Here is a 26,279-nt window from a genome sequence, read left to right as displayed (position 1 = left end):
ACATCTCGAGGCTCACTGAGGGTACCCTGTTGTTGTGAGTTGTCCGCAGCCGTAGGGTGGTGGTGACGGTGATTGATGGTGACGCGTGAGCTGCAACACAGCATGGCAGAGTGCCACACCACAGCCCGTTGTTCATAAGACTAAACACTGCGACGTGTGCTGAGTCACAAATAGATCACGCAGGAAATTATTCCCAAGTATCACGAGTGTGTGGGCGAGCAGAGATGTCGTCACCAACAACTTTGATCACCACGCGCTGTAGTGACATGAACGCGAGGCAGACGATCATGACCGAGCAGCGTTTAAACTCAATAAATTAAAGCCAAGATCAAATATTTCGTACTATAAACAAATACATAGCATTATTTATCAACAACACATCTCCCGACTTTGTACGCTATTGACCAGGACATATCAATATAACTAATACTGATAATCATAACTAGACGTAAAAATACAATTTCGGTGGATCACTTCATTTCTTAGTACAAGTTACAAATTATAATACCACAAGGTTTCTTGAGGACATATAAAGACCATAAAACATTGCATTATTCATTCACTGGGTATAAACAATACACTGGACGAACGGGAAAAATTCAAGGCCCTGTAGTCCCAAGTTCTCAAACACAACTAAAGAACGACACCTCACTAACACGACTGTTTTTAGCGCATTTTCTCATTTATGGTAAAAATGCACTATTGTGCTCGCCATGTCCGTCTGTCTCTCTGTCTGTCCGTCTGTCCGTCTGTCCGTCCGTCCGTCCGTGACCTCAAGTTTTCGTCGACGAGAAAATGCGCTCTCTGTCACTCACTGCAGCGAGTACTGAGTTATATTTTTTCTGTAGTTTGCCCGACAAAACCAATTATTCGCTGCAGCACAGAATGCACTTAGAACAAGACTGCGCTATCCCAAGACTGAGGCCTCCTATAATATAATTATGGTGGGTGTTTTATCTTATCTGATAGGAAGAAGGCTTTGATACGTGGTATGCGTTATGCAAGTCAATCATTCTCTGCTTTGTGAAGAATACGGCATTCCCTATGTTACATCGAAGCCGATAGATCTATGCGCGACCAGCCGTTTCTACTGCTAGTTTCTCCGATCCATATTCACTATATTGGAACGTTGATTTTCGTATAAACTTATGATTTGCTTATGAACAATTCTAGAAACTTACCGATATACTTCAATATCTCATAAATGAATTCTTGCCGAGCTAAAAGCTACTAATGTGAACAAATCAATACAAAAAATGGACGTTACAAAGAATTTTGAATAAGAAACCCGAAGCATGCGTGTACATATATTGACTGTAGATAATGTAGCGTAAAAATGCCATGCCAATTAATTAATGAGGTTAAATCCCAATTCTTTCATTTGCATACCTTTACTAAACATACATCATAAAGTACAAACATTTCAACGAAAAAATATCATTATAATACATCCAACATGAACAAACATGATCGTAACAGGTTTACGCGACCAATGCATGCCATGACAAGGCCTTCTCTCTGCAGGCCGCAATCTAACTGGGACTGAAATGGAACTTGTAAGACCATGAGATTTCCGATAGATTTAAAAATAACCATTTTTTAATCTTGTAAAAATCATGACGGATCTTCATGAAACTTAATTTGTAAATATTGATCGAAAACGTTACCTGACTTATAAATTTTAGACCACTGACGATATCAGTCAAAGTTTGAGCTTTCAGTTAAAAAGTTGAGCAGTGTCGGCGAAAGTTTTCAAGTTCATACAGGCTCCATTTGGTCTGCCAGTAACACAGCGGCCAGCTACCTTATTATGTAAGTAGTCTGCATCATGTAGGCGGTCTCCATCCAGCTCCATAAGAGGCTCTGGCTCCATGTCCGAATGATCTTCCTCAACCTCTCCCAGGGTGAAGGTAACTCTGAAGGCGACAAAAAATGTCCTTCACTATTCTATAGGGAAATTTGCTGACCGTTTACGGAGGAAGGAGCCGAAACTTCGGTTGCAATGGAGATCTTTTGTATGAAGCACGATGATGTAAGGCTAGGATCACGACGAGCTGAGCTGCAATTCCATGCAACAGAAGCATATACCCGTAATGTGTTCTCGGTTACCGATTAAACCATATACCTCGAACGCACTTAACGACGAATGAACCCGGCATCGAACATTCTCGTTTTGGGCAAGAACATTTTTCGTCGTGCAAGCTTGCAAGAATGTCGACGAGAGAGATGGTTAGGGTCAGGAAAATAAATTAGTGCAAAAATAAAAACATAACTGGTGAAGGCAGAAGAAGAAAAAAGTTAACCATGGAATAAAATATCCATTTTAAGTTAAGCTGTTGTTGTAGGAAGAAATTTATTAGACAACACCGAGGTTTAATTTGAACCGAAAGCAGATCAGTGAAGTGCAGCGTAGTACCTGTTATAAGGAAGCATGCAGGTGCGTTAGTGATAGGAAAAAATGAACTTGGTAATTGATCTGTAAAAAAAACGCGCAGTGTTACAAGTCTGTAATGACAAATGCCAGGTCCTTGACAGGTCATGACAGGTCACCTGATTCATGAGATCATGGACGTCGTCCTCCATGGACGCATCGCTATGCAGGTCGTCGCCGTCCACGGCCACGCCCGACGACCGTCCCGACGAAAAGGACGGCGACCTGAAAAGCTGTTGTGCCGCCCCCGCCGCCGTCCCTCCGCCGCCCATGCGTCGCCCCCCACTGGCGACCACAGCAGCGTTAGTAACCACAATAACCTCAAACTTAATACGCAGGCATCCTCCAGAAAACTGGTCTCCATGAATAAAATATATATTTACAACACACAAAAACACTACTAAAATATACGAGGATATACAACACACAAAAGCAGCACTAAAATACACGAGGATTTACATAACACAAAAACACAACCTTATACACAATGATTTACAACACACAGAAACACTACTAAAATACACAAGGATTTACAACACACAAAAACGCCACGTAAAATATTTCTGCTATGAAACTTGAATAAGAAGGAAAAAGTGGAGAACAAAGAAAAAGATAAAATTTGGAAGTGAAAGTGGCGCCAACAGTTACATAACCATCCCAATTGAAACAAGACGGAAATAAATATAAATAAAAATGAAAAAAAAATTTGAAGCGAACTCGCATACGACTTCCGTGAACATTAAGGCCAAAACACGCCCATATTAGAATTATTTAAAATTGTTAAGCAAAATGCCACTCGATCTAAACTGTCTAGTGTAAACTCTGAGAACAAAGCAAGTATCAACACTAAACATAAAATACGTTATATTTACACTAATATTCACAATCACGCTGTAGTATAAGTGTGATGGAAGTCAATTTAGAGTTGTACTGCAAACTATCATATGTATGCGTCATACGAAGTATACTATTACATTCCGAGAGAGCTAACTTAATAGTTTCTGCAGCAGCACAAACTCTGCTAATATCCACTATCAACAAATTTGGACGAATAGAGAAAGTAAAGCTTCTTCAATATTGCATGCCGCGCTTCACAATTTAGAAAAATTTACCTTGGAGTAAGAAAATACTCGAATGTATTTCTCCACTTCAAGTCAATCGAGCATTATCTCAATATATCGTGGCATAAAAACGTTAAACCCATTCGACTCACCAGCCATTGTACGAGAAGTAATCCGAGCTGCCGAGTCTCGTGTCCACAAGATCAGAACGAACCCAAGTCTCAAACATTTTACTTCTAGCTTTGATTTCGATTCAAATATTGAAACGTTTCTTTTTGTTCGATTTTCAGTGCTCAAGTCGGACAGTTTTTATGAAGAGAAAATGTTGAAAATTAAACAAGGGTTGCTATATTTTAATGGTTCCTAAAATATGTTAAAATGAACGATTGAATAGTTTGCGTTACACATGTAATACAATCAAGCATTTTATCGACAATATTGAGATTTTAAGTTTCCTAACTGTAAAATCCAATCTGAGGTTAATGAACAAATAGCGTTTCCCACATAATCAGTAAGGAAAACTAAGATAGTTATTAAATTTTGCGCGGACGTTAGTACAATGCAAAACATACCGTGCGATACCGTGATTCGTATTGACACAGCTGGTATCGTTGATACAGCGATCATATGAGACAGCTGGTATCGTTGATACAGCGATCATATGAGACAGCTGGTATCGTTGATACAGCGATCATACAAGACGGTAACACTGATAAGGTAATTTATATAAGCGTTGTGACGCTAGTTAGTCCTGTAATTACCTAGCTGGGCGTCAGGCAGCGCTAAGTGCTGTACATAATTGTAGTAATTGCGGCTCTTCTGCTCGCAAAACAATTAATTTTTGTCTGTAGCTGTTGCAAGAATCTTTAGAATGCATCAGGTAAGCAAACAAAACAAGGCAAAGGTGTCAGTCATAATGCGGCAGTTTTTAACGAGAAAATGTACTCTAAATGATGCGATGCACTCTAAGGTGCAACTATAGAAACGAATTATACACTGACTTTAAATTTGAAAAATGTAAAAAATGCTTGAAGAAATCAAGCATAGTTGGAATCGATAGGTCTACAAGCTTCGATAGGTCTACAAGCTTCGATAGGTCTACAAGCTTCGATAGGTCTACAAGCTTCGATAGGTCTACAAGCTTCGATAGGCCTACAAGCTTCGATAGGCCTACAAGCTTCGATAGGTCTACAAGCTTCGATAGGTCTACAAACTAAACTGAAAAAATCTCCCGACACTTCACACTAAAATAGCGATCCCAAACAATGAGCAATTGTTCACAAAAAGTCAAGAACGTTGAGGGAAACGCGCCGGTACGTGCGCTCAAACCAAACAGTATTCATCACAAATGAAGATCGGGCTCCGGAACTGTCACATAAATGATAAATCACTTCAAGTGCTTGTGAATAAATCACAAATTGTGAATAAATGTGAATAAATGATGATAGCTCAATGGGAAGTGACATGAATCATCACCCTTATGTGATAAAAAAAATAAGGGTAACCATACACCATCATCGCCGTATATATGCAACAAATAGGGATATTTCTACAAGAAATTCGTCAGTTACTGATTGATTCAAAGTTGTACAAACATTGTACAGGAAGTTGAGGAGTGTCTGTACAAGCATATGAGAACACACGCAACATGTAGGTACATAAGTTGCGTATGTTGCGTGTATGACAGTTGAGCGTTTGTGGCGGGGTGAGAGGCGAAATCGTTTGTGTGCGACAGTATATGAGCCTTTCTCTCTTCTGTGTCATCTGGACTCTGAACTGGACATCACGCATCGGTTCTACTGGACACATCACGCATCGGTTCTACTGGACACATCACGCATCGGTTCTACTGGACACATCACGCATCGGTTCTGCTGGACACATCACGCANTCAGCAACGAAACGTGCTTTGGTCGCCGTGAAGTCAGCTGAATAACATGGGATAACATGTGAGAAGGACAAAGATGTTTGTGAAATAATTAAATACAACTTCAGCAACCGTCACAGAAAAATCAAATACAAGATTTTCGTTATGTCGCCTTAGACGCGCGTAACATAAAATTTAGAAGTTGTTATTTGAAGTATAATTGATAGTGTCCTTTATTTTGCATAAAGTTTAATTCGCTTTTATTATGGAATAAAATTCAAATTTCATTCAAGTCATAATGCAATATAATATTTCTTTTTATCACTTTTGTCTCAGAATCGTATTGACGATTAAGATACAAAACACTCGATAAAAAAAGAATAAATAATCTATTGAAATAAGATTGTATCATCGTAACTTTTTATAGTTTTAGCATAGAAAAAAAAGTAAATTTCTAAATAAAACCGTTCCCTCTCATTGCAGATAAACAAGCTTTCAGAACCTACAATACAACAAAGTTCATGTTCTCAAAAATATTCACAGATTGACTAAATATCATATACAACAATAAATATTTACAGTCAATTCTTCGAACTTTAGTAATTCCAGTCGATGTGCCAACGACAAACAAAAACTTCGAATGATGAACATCAAAGTGGAAAACTTGTTACAAATTATTTTCACGTAAATTTCATCACCACATTTTCCAAACTAACAAAACGAAAATTCAGCTACACCAAATTTAAAAGCGATCTTAAATCCAGTTTCACGTCTTGAGTCAGCAAGATTACTTTCTCAACGAGTATTATTCACACTGAATTCAGATGCACTCTACTTTGGCATGAATAATGAATTAGTGAATCACAATTAGTAATGCGAATCGGAATTCTAGTAACGCGCTTTTGATTAGGACGAGCGCATGCGCGTGAGCGCTCACTATGCGCCTCTGAACAACAATGCGCGCATCCTGCTGCGCGAGGCTCAGAGGCCGCCCCCCCCACCCATACGCAGCCCCCTTCCCCACCCGTCAGAGGGTGTATGTACTATTGTCTATTTATCAGTCGTGTTACATATTTTCGCGTGAAACTTCTTGGAAATTGTGAAAACATGACAACGTTCGCAAACTGCAAGCTGTAATAAATTATAAATCATACAAGCGGAATGGCAGGAAGATAATGAAAAGCTAGATTATAATTTCAAACATACAACAGCTTTATAACGTCACCAAATTGAGGGGGGAGGCCTAATGCCTTCCCAAGTAGGCCTCTTCTCCTCAAGTTACATACCCCCCTAAAATTAAATCCATGTTGAAAAAAATCGAAATCAGCCGCTGGTGTAGAAATCAAGAATACGTTGTTAAACCTAACATTTTATCTGTATGAATGGCCCCTTATTGATCTCCATATAATTTATATTTGAGCACAATAACTGCCATGCAGACTGCTGCGTGGCAGGCCATATACAGTAATTACTCCCCCAGACGCTGCTACCACATCCGTCGGTATGGCCTCTACCATGGTTGAATGTATTAATTCAACCATGGGCCTCTACCATGTGCGCACCGAACTGCTTACGCCATATTCGATGACAAAAATGTATATGAAGAAAAAATCATCTTTATTATATGTCAGCTTTTTTTGGCATTACATTTGGTACGCAAACACCTTCGGTTAAAAAAGATATCTAGTTAGTTTCCCCTTTTTAAAAATATTTACTGTCGACCCTTCAAATCGTTCAAAGGTATATAATTTTCTTCACGTTTTACTGCATTAAATTAACAAAAATTCACCAATTAGTACTTTACCGCCATTACGTAGTATAAGTTGATGGTACACATCGGGTACCTGCTGGTGCGCCGCAACTGCAATGTATTCTAAATGGTAGTTTATTTCAAAAGGTTTATAGGACCCGCTGATCTATAAATAACGTCGCTATACAAACAACGCTATAGCGTTGTGAGAACACGCTATAGCGTTGTGAGAACACGCTATAGCGTTGTGAGAACACGCTATAGCGTTGTGAGAACACGCTATAGCGTTGTGAGAACACGCTATAGCGTTGTGAGAACACGCTATAGCGTTGTGAGAACACGCTATAGCGTTGTGAGAACTCGCTATGGCGTTGTGAGAACTCGCTATAGCGTTGTGAGAACTCGCTATGGCGTTGTGAGTACTCGCTATAGCGTTAGTTCGGCCGCCGCAACAGAGGAATGTACCGATAATGTCACGTAGACTCAACATCCGTTTACACCAATACAATTAGCGATAAAAATTAATATCATGCATTATATTAAATTCGGATATCTGTTGACCGACATGTAATAGCACGTGAAAGGCCTTGAGAACTCGACTATTCTATTGTGCGATATCAACTGATACAATAATTACCCAAAGACATTACGCGTCACTTATGTACAAGACTTCAAATAAAAATGAATGCTGACAGAATACAGAATATTTTCATCGAATGAATGCTACAAGACAGAAATGCTGTGACTGCATCCGTAAATAACAAAAAGTAATTTTCAATAACAATAACTTTAGACACTAGTATGCACACAAACTAATGAACCCTGACAGGATTTTCAATGGACTTGCGATCTCGTGTCTCAATGCTCTAGTAATCTTGTAAGATGTAAATACATCAAAGAAAGCAATTACGTAAATTACAAGACACCTGCATCCTGTACTGCAACAATTAAGCCCAGAATCTACATCGTGCGCATGCGCTAACGTCGCAGTATGTGTCGTTGACTCGATACTCCTCGCATGAAAATGTGGTTTGTTGAATTCCAGAATTTTATCGTGAAGAGATTTTAAGGAGGCCATCGATCAACCACTATCAAACTACGCTTCAAGCGCCAAATGGGTTCCTAAACGGCCAATCATGCTCGAGTCAATCGATTGACTCGTGGTTTTAATAAAAATGAATGACCGTCTAGAGCCTCATTTGAAAGGCGTTATTATAATTAAGCCAAAATTCCAGCGGTGGAAAATTCCTACGAGAATCAAGTGAGAAAACATTTATACCTGCTAAAAAAATATCAGGTGAAGAATAAAATTGAAATTGAGTGTGGCGCTCGAAAAGTATATAAAACACTGCCGGATGCCTAAGGCACCTGCCTGAAGCAATTCTAGAGGCGCGAGTGAAGGCGTGAAAATTTATGACACTTGAAGATGAAAAAATGTGTTTAGGGTGCTCGGATGTGTATTATATATGAAGTCATCCACGTTTCGCTACTCTCGTGAAGCTAGCAAAAAGCTCTGGGTGTAACGAAGTGCTGAACATAGATTTAATTGTTCCCATGTGAATACTGCCGCATGACTCTGCGCTGATTTGATTTAAAAGCAGAAATGCCAGTGAAGAGAAGTTAAATGAGTATAAATTACTGGTAGGCGTTCGGTGTTTCTGAAGAGTATTATTAACGTGTGTATTAATAAAATCGTGTATTACAACGTATATATAATCGTATATACACGATTATATAATCGTATATAGATTATAATACACGAGTACATAATCGTGTATTACAACGTGTACAATTGTAGAAGCGAGCTAATCGTATAAATCGTATATGGTAACGCGTGATTCCCGTCAAAGCGTCCAATGAAGTCAGAAAATTAGAAACACGGTGCAGGGCCTATACTTTCAAAAAAAGTTAAGAGATCGTAAGTTCATCAGCCAATCACTGACGGCCTTTCAAGCAAAATCCACCAATCAGAGACAAGAAAATAGAGCGTAAGTACTTACGTTCACTTAGCGAGTTTTGCAAGTATGGCCCCTGGACTGTAAGATAATAAAGCTAAAGTAAGACGTCAGTGCGTGGAGACGTAATCATACGAGATGACGTTTCTCTTACGTAGCGTGCATGCAACAACGCAACTCAAGAAAGCGGCTTTAGGCGAGACGACAAAGAAATTTAATTACGGTATAAATTAATGTCATTCTTAAATTGAATTTTGATAAAATATTTTTTGGTGTCAAATATGCACGTCATAAATGCAAATACATAAAATCAAAAGATAAAAAACCCGATTCATCGGAAAATTTTTAATTATCAGCTCTTATTTTAACGACGAATAACAAATGCGTGAAACATAAAAAGGATCAATAATTAAAAAACAGTGAAAGTGTGCCGGCAGGAACGAGCGTGCTGCAGCGAGCACGTGTTAGTTTACAAACACTTACATCAAACACAGCGTCGCTCACATGCCAAACATTGCAGTCGCAACCTGTTGCTTGTTAGAGCAATGACCGCTAGCTTCGTTAGGGTTATTGTTATGTAAGAGTGCAGGCATGCATCTTATTCGCACAGATTACTCGGTTGCTTGAACTTGCTTCTACACTCTACATCGTCTCTGTTTTTTTTTGTATATTTAAATCTCTATATATTTTATACGCCAACCTTGCTTTATACATTGTATACTCCAAACTCTCTCTATATATCATATATATTGTGTATATATATTATATATATCTATATATTGTGTAATCCAACCTCTCTTTGTAAATTGCATACTTCAACCTCTCTTTATGCTCTTCGGCCACACACACACACCAAAAAAACAATAAGGGCTAGTCCGCTACCCACACAGGGCACCACAACACGATCGTCACAATGTAACACTGCACCTGCTGACCTAACACTGCCTGTAGTGGCCTGTAGTGCAAACTGCTGATAACTTTACGGCGCCTACAGTGCAACACTGCACTCTTCTGACAACTGTACAGCACTGCACCCAGCCTACACTGCACTCTTCTGACAACTATACAACACTGCACCCCGCCTACACTGCAACTGACAACTGTACAGCACTGCACCCTCCTACACTGCAACACTGCACTCTTCTGACAACTGTACAGCAGAGCACCCCGCCTACACTGCACGCAGTTGACACATACAAGCCCCCCATACTTCACCGGACCAGCCCACATGTCTAAAAAAACATAATACTTGGATGGAATGTGTCATATATTTACATTTCACACGACCGACATGAAACCGGAACATTTTTCTTGTTAGTAAAGGGATCAGAGAGGCGATTACACTGGCTATTTGTGAAAAACAATATTGTACAAATTCACCACCCAAATTCCGTCTTCAACTATCAGAAGCTTAGTTTTCTCTCATCATTTATACATCGCGAGATGATATTTGACGCATATTTCACTACTAATATCGACTCAATATTAAAACGAAACATTCTCACCTTCTCAGATAAATTAACGCAGATCTGATTAGTCGAGATCCCGTAACGGTCGAGCAGGTCAGTAGTTCTGAGGGAGTGGCAGCACACAGACGCACTGTTTGTTTTCGCCGCCCATTTTACCTTACTTGCACTCGAGTTTATATTAAATATAATATATATTATGTATACCTGCCATGAACTCTTGAAGCAAGCAACCACTAAACTTTTACTCTATTCAGTACGATGGTTTGCCGGTATATACAGTACAATGGTTCGCCGGTATAACTCAAATATACGAGTCGGATTCTTTATACATACACAGCTTTTTAATTCAATGTGTAGATATTAATTTTTCTTGAAATACAGTAAGCTTGGATTTTTAATTAACTATTTACTTTAATTTGAGTATTTGTAAAAAAATTCTGTCCGCGCCAGCAATAAAATGCTCGGGTTGTAATTACAAGTCATTGTAAGGTACGTGAACAGACTACACGAATCTCTTGGCCAGCCACGAAGCAGCAGCTGCCCTATTTAAGAAAAAATCCAAAATATCGGAGAACGTGAATATTTTATACAAACTAACAAATATTTCATTAGGAAATGTTCCTCAGAACCATTCAAGAAGCAACAATATCACAGTGAAACAATAGGAGAGATTTTATCTTTCCGTTATATATAGTCAATAACGGCAACAACATTCCAGGGCTATCAGTGCTGCCGCAGACGAACACATCCTCACTCAACAGACGCCAGAGGCGCACTGAACGAGACGGCGGCAAGCAGTGCCAGTGCCGTCATGCCAAGGGGCCAAGGCTGTGGTACAGTGCCATGAACCTCGTGGCACCGTAAATGATAATCCATTATGGCTCGATCGCGGGGCGCTCGTTCAGTGCCACCGCAATGGGGATATGGCAACTCGCTTAGAAATTCGACTCGAAGTAACGAAACCTCATCACAAACATCGTGTTACGAGAGTAACGAGAGCGCTTCATGCGTGCCGACGCATAATTTCCTCGGTAAAATTTTGCCTTTGTTTAACAGCGCAAAGTAAACTTCGTTAAGTTCATCAACTTCATTGATACGCTCGATGTTACCGGAGACGGAAGTCCTAGAACTGTAAGTGCCTTTTAGCTCAAAGTAAAATGCAGCGCATGTCATGAAAGTTTAATAGTCACATTAAATGCCTTATAAATAATAACCCTCCAGTTCTTAAATATATAAATAGATAGCACTATTTTATGGGTGCTATCTATATAGCACCCATATATAATATCTATATAGCACCCATATATATCAGCAATATAATGTCCAGCAGACTTTTAAAGTTGGATTTTAGGCAAAAATCTGCCTGCTGCTTTAGAATTTAAGCCACAATATTTCATTTAAAAGCTACGGGAACTTAGCGAACATTTGACTGGTGTCTAATGCCTCGGATAATCGATCAGTCAAACGATCTTGTACGTCTAATTTTAAAAGCAATCATTTTCTTCTCAAGATTTTACCGACCTTTCAATTAGAGGTAACGACTCTCACTACTGGAATAATTAAAGGTAGTCTCGTTATAGTGCTAATTGAGATTGTTAATTGTACCTAAGTAGAGTTAAGAAGTTCAACAGCTTAAATGCTGTTTATGGTTCCATCCCTTGATCCTGAATCACTTTGAAGGCAGAAGATTTATCAGTTTATCGTTGATATTTAACAGTAAGCGTCGATATTTATCGTTGGGACGCTTCTCATCATCTTCATAGATTGAACAGTTAAGATCGTTTCTCGAAAAAAATCCTATTCTAAAGGCAACCTTCTAATCTAAGATCACATTAGAACTATAAGATTTTCAACAAAGTTTCAAAGATTTTTGATGCATAATGAGCAATATATTATCGAAAAATGCCCAGAACCACATCCACAATTATCATAGAACCCCTTTTGCTCGAAAACTACTTACTGTTACTTCCGTCAACGAGTCCAATGATACATACTGACATTTTCAGCACTTTTTTATACACAACACAAAACTCGATTAATACGTATTATGCATGCGGCTCTCACATTCTAAATATATACATTTACAGAGGTTAGAATTACACCCACACAATCATGATAAGAATCAATCAACACTCAAGGAGACCAGGGCAACCGGACATAAATCTACTTACTGTGATAGTGTAGTCCAACCCAGCGTTAGTGAGAGGTCACTTTAAAATCGGTTTTCATGAATCAAATTTTAACAACATTACACCATTGAAAAGCTAATTAAAAACTGTTGCTTTAGAGAAACTGTTTTCAAGTTAATTGCCGTTGTTTGTAGACAGAAAATCGGACTCCATTATCCCTGAAAGGACGGGTAAGCAAAGGTAAATAAAGATGAGGAGAGACGTCCGACGAAGGGAAGTCTGGAAGAATGGAGGTGCAGCTGGAAACAATGGCAAGGTTAGCAAATAGCAAAAGCCGCTACACGATAACTGATGTTAGCAAAGCAGCAAACGCTTGGGAAGCAAAGATAGGCTTACTGTCTGAACGAGCCCCAACGTCGGGGTGTGACGGGCTCCTCTCGAACGCTGCATGGGGAAGGGTGGGGAAGAACATGTAAATTAGCATGAAAGAAGAGGGGGGCAACTTCCAATAAACATCGTGGAAAAAAGTGAGAATTTAGCCGAATTTACATAATACCAATAACTATTGGTAAATTTCGCTGTTACGAAGCAAAATGGTCGTTGCATGAACATGATTTCACAGTAGAGCATAGTTAACATGAAAGCAAACAAGAATTAATAGGTTTTTTATTCCGTGAAAACGAACGTAACTGAAGTGACAACCCAAAATAGAAATCACTTTCCGGCAGAGTTGAAACTTTCATACGACACCGAGGTAATCTTCGAAGAATACAGCGGGCGACAGTTCAACGTCGGTATTTCTACATTTGTTTCTGGCACTATACAAGATCTAACATTATGAAGAGATTAATCACAAGTGATAATGCTAAACTTAAATTAGAGCAAACTCCATTTTAGGCTGTTTGCTTTTAACAAGTTGAAAGCTCTATTTGATCTTTTGGATTGTTTCTTCCTCGAATTTAATCGTATCAGTAAAGAAAAAGGAAGAAAGCTCTGCGATAATGATTGTCGTTAATCATTTGAATGCCAGTAAAGTGTAAGATGGCTTGTTTCTGAAGCCAAAGTAGACTTACCACATCAACCACAAGTTACGAGAGCGAAACATAGAAGCTTAAATGAAAAATAACTCAGAGCTGGAAACCCTTTTTTTATATTGGTTACTTCGTTTTGTACTCGTATTTATGGTTGAAACGAGTGATTTGCCATTAGAAACTGGGCATCTGACGCTTAACTTATGTTCAAATAACGATTTAAGTTCATCATTAAGACACGAGATTAATATCTTCGAACTGGGCAACTGAGGCTTAACTTGTGTTCAAATAATGATTTAAGTTTATCATTAAGGCACGAGTTTAATATCTTAAACTTATGTGCGAGGTGCGAGACTTACGGGTTGAAACGAGTTTTTTACCATCAAAAACTGGGTAATTGACGCTTAACTTGTGTTCAAATGACGATTTAAGTAAATTATTTAGACACGAGAATAATATCTTCGACGCTTAACTTGTGTTCAAATAATGATTTTACCATTTAAACACGAGAATTATATCTTAAATTTAAGATATAATTAATTAAACACGAGACTCACGCAGCGGGAGCGCAGCGGAGGGAGCGTCGCCCCCAGGAGCTGCGGTGGCCCAGCGTCGCGGGGGGCAGGGAGCTCGGCTGTACGGGACTCGCTGAGTCTCTGTGGTGTACACGCAGTCTTATTAGTTATGCAGTTAATAACTTTATAGCGAATTAAAGCCTTTTACTGGAAAACTCAACAACCAAGAAAAGAAAGAAAGACATAATAAAAAGTAATCGCCCTCATATGAAGTAATAATTCGGCATATTTACGCCAAAAAATTCACTAAATTACCGAAGCATCCAACGCTAACAAACATTCACTAAAGAATATCTGGAATTACCGAAACATCCGAACTACGTACCAAATTATGGAAACATGGAATGGAATGTTACCATCAAAATTACCGAATTATGGAAACATGGAATGAAAACATGGAATTACCGAATTACCAGCTAACGTCCATCAATATACGTTATTTTACAGATAATAACTAATGAACACAGAGAACAGTGAAGCACTGACCCAGCGTACGGAGCGACGTCAGGCTCCTCCAGGTCGTCAGCTTCACCGTAGCACTCATAGTTCACCTCGCGGTCGCCCACACTCCACGTGCCACTGTCAATTGTTCCCGCTAGACGCCCGTTTGTTTCTCCCGCTAGCCGTCCGTTTGGTTCACCCGCTAGACGCCCGTTTGGTTCACCCGCTAGACGCCCGTTTGGTTCACCCGCTAGACGCCCGTTTGGTTCACCCGCTAGATGCCCGTTTGTTTTACTCGCTAAACGCCCGTTTGGTTCACTCGCTAGCTGTTTGTTTCGTTCACCCGCTAGCTGCACATTTGGTTGAACCTCTAGCGAATTACAGCCGATCGGTTCAGCCATCAGTCGGGTTCACCTGCTCGTTTGGTTCACCTGTTTGCCTTGCGACACGACCCTGGGGACGTGGTGCTCCCACCGATGGCGGAGTCGACCTCGCTGAGGGAGGACGGTGACCCTGTTTCTTCCCCACGCATTCTGGCGTTGAGGTCTTCTTCCTCAGGAAGCGTATGGTCGGCAGGGGGAGACGAGGAGTATGGGGAGGACTGTTGATTGGGGAAAAAGAAGCTGTTTGTGGAAGTAGAGGAGCGGTAACTCGAAGGAGGGGCGGGTAAGCTACGAGTTCTGTAGAATCCGCGTGGCCGGATGGGTTGTTTTCGTTGACGATTGGTCCGGCGAAGTGGAACGTCGTCGTGAGCGTCGGAATAGTTAGTGAAGACCTCAGCCTCGACGAATGATGGAGGAGAGATGGATGATGGGATGGGAGGTGGAGGGTAGGACGGAGGTGATGGTGATTCTGGCTGAAATGGTTCCGGATGAACTTGATCTGGAGACGGTTCCACTACCGAGACCTGAAACACGAGGAGGATATTAATTTAAAAGAAACATACATTGAAATGCTGAGAAGGTAAAAAGAAAATAAACGGAATGCAATAGGAAGGTACAAAAAAAATTCAATGAAGATACATGTACGACGATAACGGAAAGATATCGAGATACAATTTCAATTTTTATATAATTAATTCGCCATTTTCAGGTTGAAATTAGATCGACGTTAGCTCTGGTTACGTACACGCTATGTCACAAACCCAAAAAAGTTTCTTGAATTTCCTCCCATATTGGCTTGATTTGGGAGTAGGAATGTGGAAAGGAACGAGTAGGAGTTGGAATAGGTTCAGTGGTGCTAGGATTACCATTGAGAAATTTTGATGCGGTTAAAAATCAGATTTAGTTCTTCCTCACACAATAAATAAAAAAAAGTTCAAATTGCATAAAAATTTCTTCTCTATTAAATTATATAGATAAAACAAGATCTCGACAAATGTTGCGCTATTCAAGCGCTTACGGCGACAAGTGGATGAATAACATGTATTCCAATGTATTATCAACACATGTATTTTATGTACACGTGTACATGTATAAAACACATGTACCTATTTTAAAATGTAATACAGCTTTTCGACGCCCTTATACTAGCTCTGCTTCAAGATTTTTTCGGTCGTTTGCTGCCCGTTTTTTCATTAACGACCAGAATTCATTCTGCACGTCGCGTCGTTGTCACCAGCCTCGTGATTTAGTGGACCAGGAGTAGCGACTGGTTCATCGTGATGCTATTTTTACACTAATCCGTAAATCTACGCACGCTGCCGTACAGATTCCCTACATATGGGTTACTGAAATTCTTTACAAATGGAGATTTGGGCTTGATTTGGGAGTAGGAATATGGAAAGGAACGAGTAGGAATTAAAATAGGTTCAGTGGTGCTAGGATCACCATTGAGAAATCTTGGGCTTCATTTGGGAGTAGGAATGTGGAAAGGAAGGAAGATTTCTGACGATCTCCGAGTGTTGTCAAAAATTCTTTTATCGAAGATGCAATGACTAGATATTTTTCATTAATTACCCGAGTTTAATTTACTCGTGAAACTTTTCTTAAACTGCATAATACCAATCGTGGTACTGACTCATGCTTTGCGGTGTTATACTCAGCAATACGCACGTTATGTCAACTATATAACGCCGTTAGTATGTGCAGGCCTGAGATTACATGCATCTATTATTAAATATTAAAAAGTCGAATTATACAATAGACTAAATAAAAATCTGATAAAGTTTTGTTCTTTGGTGATTGCAACAATTTTTCTATGGAAAGCGAACGTGGAAACATTTATTCGTAATTCTTATACGTAACCCAGGACGACAGACAATAATTAAGAAAATACGGCAATCATATCGGTCATGAAAGACCAGTGTAAGTAGATCACTGAGCAACTGATCTAGTTTTTCCAGCAAGACGTTTAAGTATAAACGGATACGAGCTTCGTAATAATTAACCTAACCTCAACCGCAACTAAGAACCTTCGGTTACCTCAACCAAGCCAAGCGTTTCCATGTTCATTACTGCAACTCATCACTATTACATATACTATGGTGCTTGACTTTTTCAGAATAGATTTAATTCCGTAAATAGGACAAAATTTCATGTCCTTGATTTTAAATTCAAACAAATACTATAGAAGTGATGATAGGTTTAATACAAACTTTTCACTTGCTTTGGGGTGTACGATTACTCACAAGAGGTTTATCAGCACCGAACGACACGCATGGCTTATCATCAAAGATAAAAGTCGATAAGGAAGGCTAGACCTTGCGACACGAATGCTATAATTACGAGAGAGATCGGTGACCACTCATGGACGATGGAAAATTCGCTAGTGACTGATAGAGCCGATCACTGCAGGTCAGCTGTTCAGACAATGATTACGTGATCGGTGAGTCATGCAGTGACCGGCTACTGACTTAATTTGCATGCAGATTTTCAGAACGTAATCTCATATAGAAAAAAATATAACTCAGTACTCACTGCAGTGAGTGACAGAGAGCGCATTTTCTCGTCGACGAAAACTTGAGGTCACGGACGGACGGACGGACAGACAGACAGACAGACAGACGGACATGGCGAGCACAATAGTGCATTTTTTCCATAAATGAGAAAATGCGCTAAAAATTGTGTTCCAAGACGACAATCTGCATTCAATTCAACGTTTAAACACGACTTCTTGACGATTTGGAACCTCAAGATCAATTTTGACGCCACTTAAACTATCATAAACGGCAATAAGCGTCGTGTTTAGGTGGTTACGTAATGCAAGACCGACATTGTTGCGAAGTAGCGGCAAAATTATGACCTCACTTGAGGAACTGTACGAAGTAATCGCCACGACGCAGCCATGCGCTGCTGCGGCGACCACATCAGCAAGGACTGATCCTGCAGCGACGTTGAGGATAAAATTTATCTTAATGTTTAATATAATTCATATAATACTTGTAGGAGAGTGATGTTATCAGTATTATGAAATTGTATGATTTATTAAAGAATAAAAATGTATGGCGGCCTTGATGTAGCATGGATAAGAATACGCGACTTAATGAAAATCCAGTGTGATAATCCAGCGATTAGTAAATAATTGTATATATATATAGTTTAAGACCGACATATGGCGTCTAGAGTCTAGCTCTAGAACAGGTTATTGACACCGATAATATTACACGGGAGTAGATGCGCTCAATAAGGAACAATATCTTTCACACAAGCGCTCAAAATCTATTTTTCAACCGAGACAGTGTTACGAAGAAAAATAAATTTGTTGGGTTCCACATTTCTGTTAAAACTTGTAATAAAGTGATGATTCATGCACAATAGCAGGCGCTTCCTTCTATATGAAGCCGGTAACAATGACCGATAAATATTTCAAACGGAACCAATTCAATTTGTCATATATAATTAGTTACAACCAGTGTATCGGGGATGAAATTAGAACAAATACCGTACTTAAACACTTGTGAAATGGGAGTTCCTAACGGTCTGCTTAAGATTGTGATTGACGGCTAAGTTTATTTTGCAGGTTTATTTATACGAATGCCAGATTTACGCTCACTAGAATACCGAGTGAAAGCAGCGGCATAACGTATGACGTCACGGCTCTGCTGACTCACATAGCGTCAGACACACGGAAGCTTGAACAGCGAGCCGCGTGTCAGGGTTCATCGAACTCACGCATTGAAAAAATTCTGGCAATTAATGTAAACAAGAATAAATAACGGTTTCCTCTACCGGGTTTATACGCATCGATTGCATGCGGGTTAGGATTCTTGCATGACAGAAATTTTGAAGTTGCATCGGACAAAAATTTTCGCCAAACTTCAATTTTAACGTTTTGGGGGTTACATTTTTCTGTTGTGCCCGGGAGATAATTGTCGTGAAATTTCATTTAGAATGAATAAAGTTTCTCGTAAAACATTGTTACGGCCGAGGCTGAATGCTAGTAGTAACAATATTAGCTAACTTAGTTAGCTGCATGCTTTCACAAATTTTTTTTTCACAAATTCAATATGCTGTTCAGAAAGTTAAATAATATCGATTCCTTCTGTACGGAATTATGTAAATTAAATAATATATACCAACCGATAAAAACACTGAATGTCAAACCTGTTATTCTGGTTATTCAATTCTGAAGAACAAATATAGTTCTCTTCCACTACTTAACGATCTTATAGAATAGATAGAGAAAATTATTCAAGTAAATCACTTTTCTGACGTAGTTTTTGACCTAGGCAGTTGGGTACCGTATATATCAAGGATCTAGGAATGATCCCGGGAACACAGCTGCCAGCTCAGCTGCCATTAGGGGACTCTATAGGCGCCACAAGTGTGTGCCGAGGTGACCAGAACTGCTGTTATACTCTAGACAAAAAGCAACACCAGAAGAAATTTAATTAGATGTTCCGGTCGACATTTACAAGTTTTGTCTTGCCATCACTTTTTATGAACATTCGTGGATACTTTAACAATTTTTGAGCCACAATGCTATAACTGCAATAGCTGTTTAGAATTGCTATGTCTCTCGAGATTTTATTTTATTTCAACTCGCAATCGACATTTCAGTCAATGTTACCGAGTTTTCGTTATTGACTTGCTGCCGATGATAGCTTGCTGACGATGATAACAACATATTGGCATTATTAAATCATTGATAACGAGATAAATCATTGAGGGGATGCTTTATCGACGATCTCAGCTTACGGACGGGGTGACTAGAAACACGTCGCGAAGGTAAGCGAGGGCATGACGATGCGCGCGCGCTGGAGAAACGCTGCGACCAGCCCGACAAAACACCAGACGCTCCCACGCAGGTCGCTTTCTCTGTACTGCAGCCATTGCCATCACGGTGCAGATCTTAACCACTGTATGCATTTGCGCTAGTGTGTCTGGCAATATAAAATCGTACAACGAAGCTTCTGCGTATAACATGTTATTATTTAATGACTGAATGTCAATTAGTTCATACTTAGTTTAAATAATTTTATCCCAGATTTACAAAACAAGCAAATCGCCTTTCATTTATAATCGATTATTAAACCACACATACAATAAAAATTAAATCAATTAAAATGGAATCAATTAAATCAATACTCGTTGAAAGCAAGCCTATCACTAAGAGAAGGCAGGAAGAAGCAGCTCTAATGGGATAAGCGAGACGCGTCAACGCGGAAGTATAATAGAGAGCACAACAATCCAACAGGAAGCCGCCGCTACTCCCTACAGGGACTGCATGTCGGACGAGAAGCGTGTGTGCTTTAAAACTGATTGATATGCGCGGCGAAATTATGCCTGAAACAAGCGTTCAATAATGTAATTATTATGAATAATGAAGCATAATCCATAACGATCGAGGGGAACTGAAAACAAGAAGATGCGAGAAAATTGCATAATCTTGGGATTATGGTAATACAAGTTTTAGAACTCGAATGAAAAACAATCATAGGATTGATTTCTGAAACAGCAGCCAGCGAGTGGGTATATCGTCCACGATGCCATAGACGCAAAGGCGCTGATAAATGCTTCCAATACGAAAGTAATGTCTACAATACAAAAGTCAAAAGAGAAAACTGTAAACAATCTGTCACCGCGAGCGGGGTAATTCAAGGCCTTCACCATGCACTGTGCGTGGATACAGGGAAGAATCTGAGCGTTCAAGACTTGCATAACAATCCGAATTAGACTAATAGTTTATAGTGGCTAATTACAAAGTACTAGGTCATTAGGTCTCCCATTATACAATAAAGCATAATCATCATTATATCGTAGAATGCATGACATTGATAATGACAGTCATCGAGGGCTCCGTGCTTGTCACGCGACGCTTGGAAGTCATGCCCCAGCTCGGAGCAAGGTTTTGTGCTTGTCACGCGACGCTTGGAAGTCATGCCCAGCTCGGAGCAAGGTTTTGTGCTTGTCACGTAACGCAGGGAAGTCATGCCCCAGCTCGAGGCAAGGTTTTGTGCTTGTCACGTAACGCAGGGAAGTCATGCCCCAGCTCGCTTTGTGCTTGTCACATAACGCAGGGAAGTCATGCCCCAGCTCGCTTAAGCTTGCCACATAACGCATGGAAGTCATGTCCCAGCTCGGGGCAAGGTTTTGTGCTTGTCACGCGACGCTTGGAAGTCTTGCCCCAGCTCGCTTTGTGCTTGTCACATAACGCATGGAAGTCATGCCCTAGCTCATAGCAAGGTTTTGTGCTTGTCACATAACGCATGGAAGTCATGCCCTAGCTCGTGGCAAGGTTTTGTGCTTGTCACGTAACGCAGGGAAGGCATGTCCCAGCCCAGAGCAGGACAAGACTCATCACAATAACGTAACCTTGACGAGCGAAGCTGGCTTACAAGCTCTGTAATTTAGTGAATATCAGTCACGCAAGCACAGCAGAGACACGCGCATGTAATAACATCAAACATGCGTTATTGACATAGGAAGCAATTACGTTCGAGCCATGCAGTCATCAATAAATTGACAGGTGTTGATAGTTTCTTCTATGTTAACGCAGATGCACGTAATAACAAACAAATATATAGGTTATATAAAGATACAATATTATACGTAGCAAAATGGTCAAGTAGACAATTTAAACCGATCATCAGTTAAAAAATACATGAGAATAATTCGAGTGAAATTTCTGGAATGATGCAGGTATTGATTGCGTGAAAGTTAACCCGAAGCGCACTCCAATAAACTCCAACAAAAACTTCGACACTTGCCGCAATTTTTAGAGAGCACGCACATCAACGAAGCTGTTGTTGCATGAACCCAGTACGCATTTTCTCTGTTGAAGTTTATAATTTTTTTTAAAACTGTTCTTATTTTAATTTACTAGTACATGAAATAAATTTTATATAATCTTCAATAAACACATCCTTTTTTATTCACAAACCCTGATTGGGGTTTGTTTCACATAGATGGGGTTTGTCTCATTTATGTCTCACAAAGATATGACGACAATTTCTTGGATGTGTGTGTCACTATACTTTCGAAGTAGAAAATTTATTAAAAAACAAAATGAAGCTCAAACGTCTGGATAAAGACGCTCATATTGGATTCAGTTATGCGCCTGCATGAGTTCCCTTGTATATCTCCTTGTACAGCCCAAGAAGGCCTACGGACTGACGGTAAGCCGAGGCCTATACCGTCAAGACTGCGACAGTACCAAGCATCCTGGGAAAGTAGTATATAGCGTATCAGTGCTACGTGCTGGAAGTGTGTCATTTAGACAGTTTGACGTATTCGCATTTCTGAGTGCTAGCTGATTCCATAGAGAATGAATGTATAGGCGTTCGATATAGTCCAGGGCCTATACTTTCAAAAAATATTAAAAAATCGTAAGTTCATCAGCCAATCATTGACGGCCTTTCAAGCAAAAGCCACCTATCATAGACAATAAAATAGAGCGTAGATACTTACGTTCACTTAGCGAGTTTTGATGGTATGGCCCCAACTGTGCTGTGCTACACGATTTCAAGCAAGGTTTTCAGGTAAAAAGTAGCGACCATGACGAAACCTATTCTGAACACATCTGCAAAACTCTACCCAACGACATCAGGCGTGATAAATTAATATTCGTACTTGATCTTACATGTAACGATTTTTTTTCGGGTAAAGTGAGATTCACAACGCAAAACGCTGAATAAATAATGAAACAACATTCACGAAGACAAATTCATTGAATCGGGTTCAACGTATCCAAAATATTCTCAAAATTATGAAATGAGCTCACGAAAACTGCCAGCAACTGAAGTACACGTGGCAAAGCGTAAGCTGCACATGGGCTCTGGGCACGAATGGGCATGCGTATCAAGCGCGTGCGTACGGAAGTGAAAGTTACAGCGAAGTGTATAACGCTCGTGAGAAATGGTCCTGTGGACAATAGGATACAGTCTGAAATGCTATCATGCATCCAGGAATACATTAGTTCATCCATGTGCAGTCACCATACAGCCAGCAATACAGTCACCGAGCAATCACAATATATTCATCCAACAATACAGTCACCATGCAGCCAGCAATATATAGTCACCCTGCTGCCAACAATACAGTCATCCTGCTGCCAGCAATACAGTCACCCTGCAGCCAGCAATACAGTCACCCTGCAGCCAGCAATACAGTCACCCTGCAGCCAGCAATACAGTCACCCTGCAGCCAGCAATACAGTCACCCTGCAATCAGCAATACAGTCACCCTGCAGCCAGCAATACAGTCACAGTCTGCAGTCTCATTCGGTCTCAGGAATCGTAATGAAACATCAATTCATTTTTTTTCGCGACCAGCTAAACTTGTGCTTTTGCCTATTGACCGAAATACATGGGGATGAAACTGTCGTATTGAAAAGAAGAATAATCTAAGACAACAATAATCTAAGAATAATCCTAGTCAACTGTTGTAAGAAGTCATCGTGCTTGCCATGGTTTCTCCTGCATCCGAACATACAATAAAACAAATCGTCATGAAAAGAAAACGGATTGAAAATTTAACAAAATCCCGCCGCACATGTTCATTCGCCGTAAGTAGCCACTAGCCAGTAGCCGCCATTACACTAATTAGATCTCAACTACTTCTACTTGTTACCAAAAGATACTCAAAGAAAAATTATTACAATTTGCATTGAAATATGGCTCCCGAGGCTATTTAATTACATATTTTTCACTCACTGTAGTCCAGGATGTAGGAAGGATACCCGATGGCGACTTAAACGCTCACAGTTTCTGGAATTTGGCTGGATCATTCATCGATGTTTTACCCAACTCGCGATGTAACAAGCACCGTTAAATGCTCTAAAACACACACAATAAACAATTTATGACTAAAACACACTTTTTAAATTCGTTAAAACTGGATGGTAACTTTGGTTTGTGGGATTTTTTCGTGCAAACGGTCTTGCTTTCACATTAACTGATAGAGCAACGCGCGTGCACCTCACCCCACACCTGACACGTCACTGGCCAGCCAGGTGTGAGTGGAGCAGTGGACCTCACCTCCACCTTCCGCCCACCCCCACACCAACAGGTGAATTTCCCGCTAGCTGCATCACCGGACCACCATTTACATGCTCATTGCTCTTTACATTAGTTATAAACAATTCTTCGCCTCCATTACTAGTCAAGCGCATTTTAATCAACCTATCCCTTTAATAAACAAGGAAATTAAATTGTCAGCCAGTGGCGTAGAAGCTTTCTTTCACAGCCGCTTCAAACTGCTTGGCAAGAAATACGAAACAGAAAGTTTCTGTGAATCACACTGTAATTAGGAGTTAGACGATACTGTAGCGAGGTGCAGGCCATAATTTCCAATGAACGGTACTAAAGAATAACTTTTGTTACATACCCCACAATCTAGCAAGTATGTAGATGAAATGAATTACGATAATATTATTTGTTTATTTCTACTCCTGCTTGCAGCAGCGAATGAGCTGTCGGTTAATTTGTGGTATAATAATCTTTCGACAAATTAATCTATGAGGAATAACGGTTGTTTGCGCGAGATGTATTGGCATTAATAAAGTTATTCTTCCGTTTTCTCTGGAACTGGTACAGAAACACGTACAGAATTCATACCGACTACCGCCGATTCCAAAACTTCATCTCAAATATATTCTTATTCGTATTAACGAACCCACGCTGACATGGAATGAAAAGTTTCAAACGCTATGAGAACTTTTGGGTTCTTGAAGCCCAACTGCATATGGATTTACTAACTAATAAAACCGATACACAGAAAAACGAGAAGAATAATCTAAATTTAAATGCAAATAAAGTTAGGGCCTCTTGCTGCTAGCTTAGACTTCAATAAACTTGGGTTTACTTGTATCCGCATGGCGTCGTCTAGCGTTGGCATGACAACGGATGTGACACGCTTGCTGGCAACACACGCAAGGCATTAACTAATCTAAGATATTTTTAACGAAATGCATCGCAATGTTTCTAATATCGTACGTCCGGCAGCTTAGAACTTAACCGTACACGTAGATTTTTCCATGGATGCCAAAGATCCTATGATCGAATTTCCAACTAAGCATGTAGCCGTTAAGATGCGTAGTAATTTTCCATGACATCTGTTAATGTCGGTTCAGCGAGTTCCCAGCAAATTGAAGTTGCATATCCTGGTTAAGTTTTTATATAATACAATGCCGCACAAATTTAGACCATAATTTTGCTCATGCCCGAATAATTTATGAAAAAACAAATGACAACAAAACAGACAAATCCATGACAGATCGTATAGGGAATAAATCCCAGTGTGAAACTTACATCGATGAAAGCCACTTTTTATACTTCAGACGATAGAAGTGAAACAACAAAATTCAGAAAATAGTTTTCGAAATTACTAAATTTTATACTTACACTGTTGGATGCTCTTTCGGCTTCGGGTAGAGTTTCATCTGTCGATAAAAAAATTAATTACACACTCTTAAGTCAACAATGTATATTGCATAAGCTTTTACAGAATATTCCAAATAGTAATTCATAGAAGAAAAATAAGCGAACAGTTTAAAAGTAGACATGATAATAAACAATAATAAGTATGAAAGGCGCATTTCCAATAAATTTATTCAAAAATTATTTAATTTGATTTTTAAATTTAAATTTTTGTTTTTATTTAATTTTTTATTTTTTTTTTCAAATTTATTTATGCTCAGTTGATGCCTGCAAACCCATCGCTGCACCATAACTCACTCACTCATGCTACAGTGCAACTGTTTGGTTTAATTCAACAAAGGTCTACATGTACTGACGTAATGATAAAGAAAAGGAAGTGCAGTCTGAGTGCACTCCACTCTACCGACTTGCAAAACAGAATTTCTATCTCTCCTGTGACAAACATTGCGGCAAAGTAACAGCAATGGTGGTGAACTTGACCCACACATCAGTCACTCTGCTCAAATTTAAATTAACTTGTAACTAAATAACCAAAAGGGAAAAGTGACAATACAAAGATGAAAAATAGGAGATAAAAGCTTATCGATGATCTACGAGTAGCACAAAGTAATAAATTAAATTAATAAAATTGTTTAAGTTATTAATTTTTGTCTTATATCTAATATCTATAAAGTCACATACTGTATATAAAGATCGCTTGAATGCTTAAACCGTATGTTAAACAGGAATTTAAAGGCAAAGAAAATAGCCA

At 39.5% G+C, this 26,279-nt stretch overlaps 1 protein-coding gene across 2 annotated transcripts in view; it reads right to left on the bottom strand.

Moving 5' to 3' along the window:
• The window catches only part of LOC108680618 (rab11 family-interacting protein 3), a 61,780-nt gene that overhangs the window by 15,188 nt on the left and 20,313 nt on the right, over nt 1-26,279 (bottom strand). The window contains exons 3-7 of one of the 2 annotated variants that reach the window (XM_047881766.1): nt 25,493-25,530; nt 15,141-15,616; nt 14,755-14,847; nt 14,251-14,349; nt 2,551-2,716 (exon numbers count right to left, since the gene is read on the bottom strand). In XM_047881766.1, the coding sequence (XP_047737722.1) occupies nt 2,551-2,716; nt 14,251-14,349; nt 14,755-14,847; nt 15,141-15,616; nt 25,493-25,530 (872 nt within the window). Of the gene's footprint in view, nt 1-1,804; nt 1,917-2,550; nt 2,717-14,250; nt 14,350-14,754; nt 14,848-15,140; nt 15,617-25,492; nt 25,531-26,279 lie in introns of both variants that reach the window. The other variant, XM_018169492.2, reaches the window with a different exon arrangement.

Source organism: Hyalella azteca, unplaced genomic scaffold (assembly GCF_000764305.2).
Source record: "Hyalella azteca isolate HAZT.00-mixed unplaced genomic scaffold, Hazt_2.0.2 contig8814, whole genome shotgun sequence".
Lineage (NCBI taxonomy): Eukaryota > Metazoa > Arthropoda > Malacostraca > Amphipoda > Hyalellidae > Hyalella > Hyalella azteca.
This window is presented reverse-complemented; position numbering and strand designations above follow the sequence as displayed.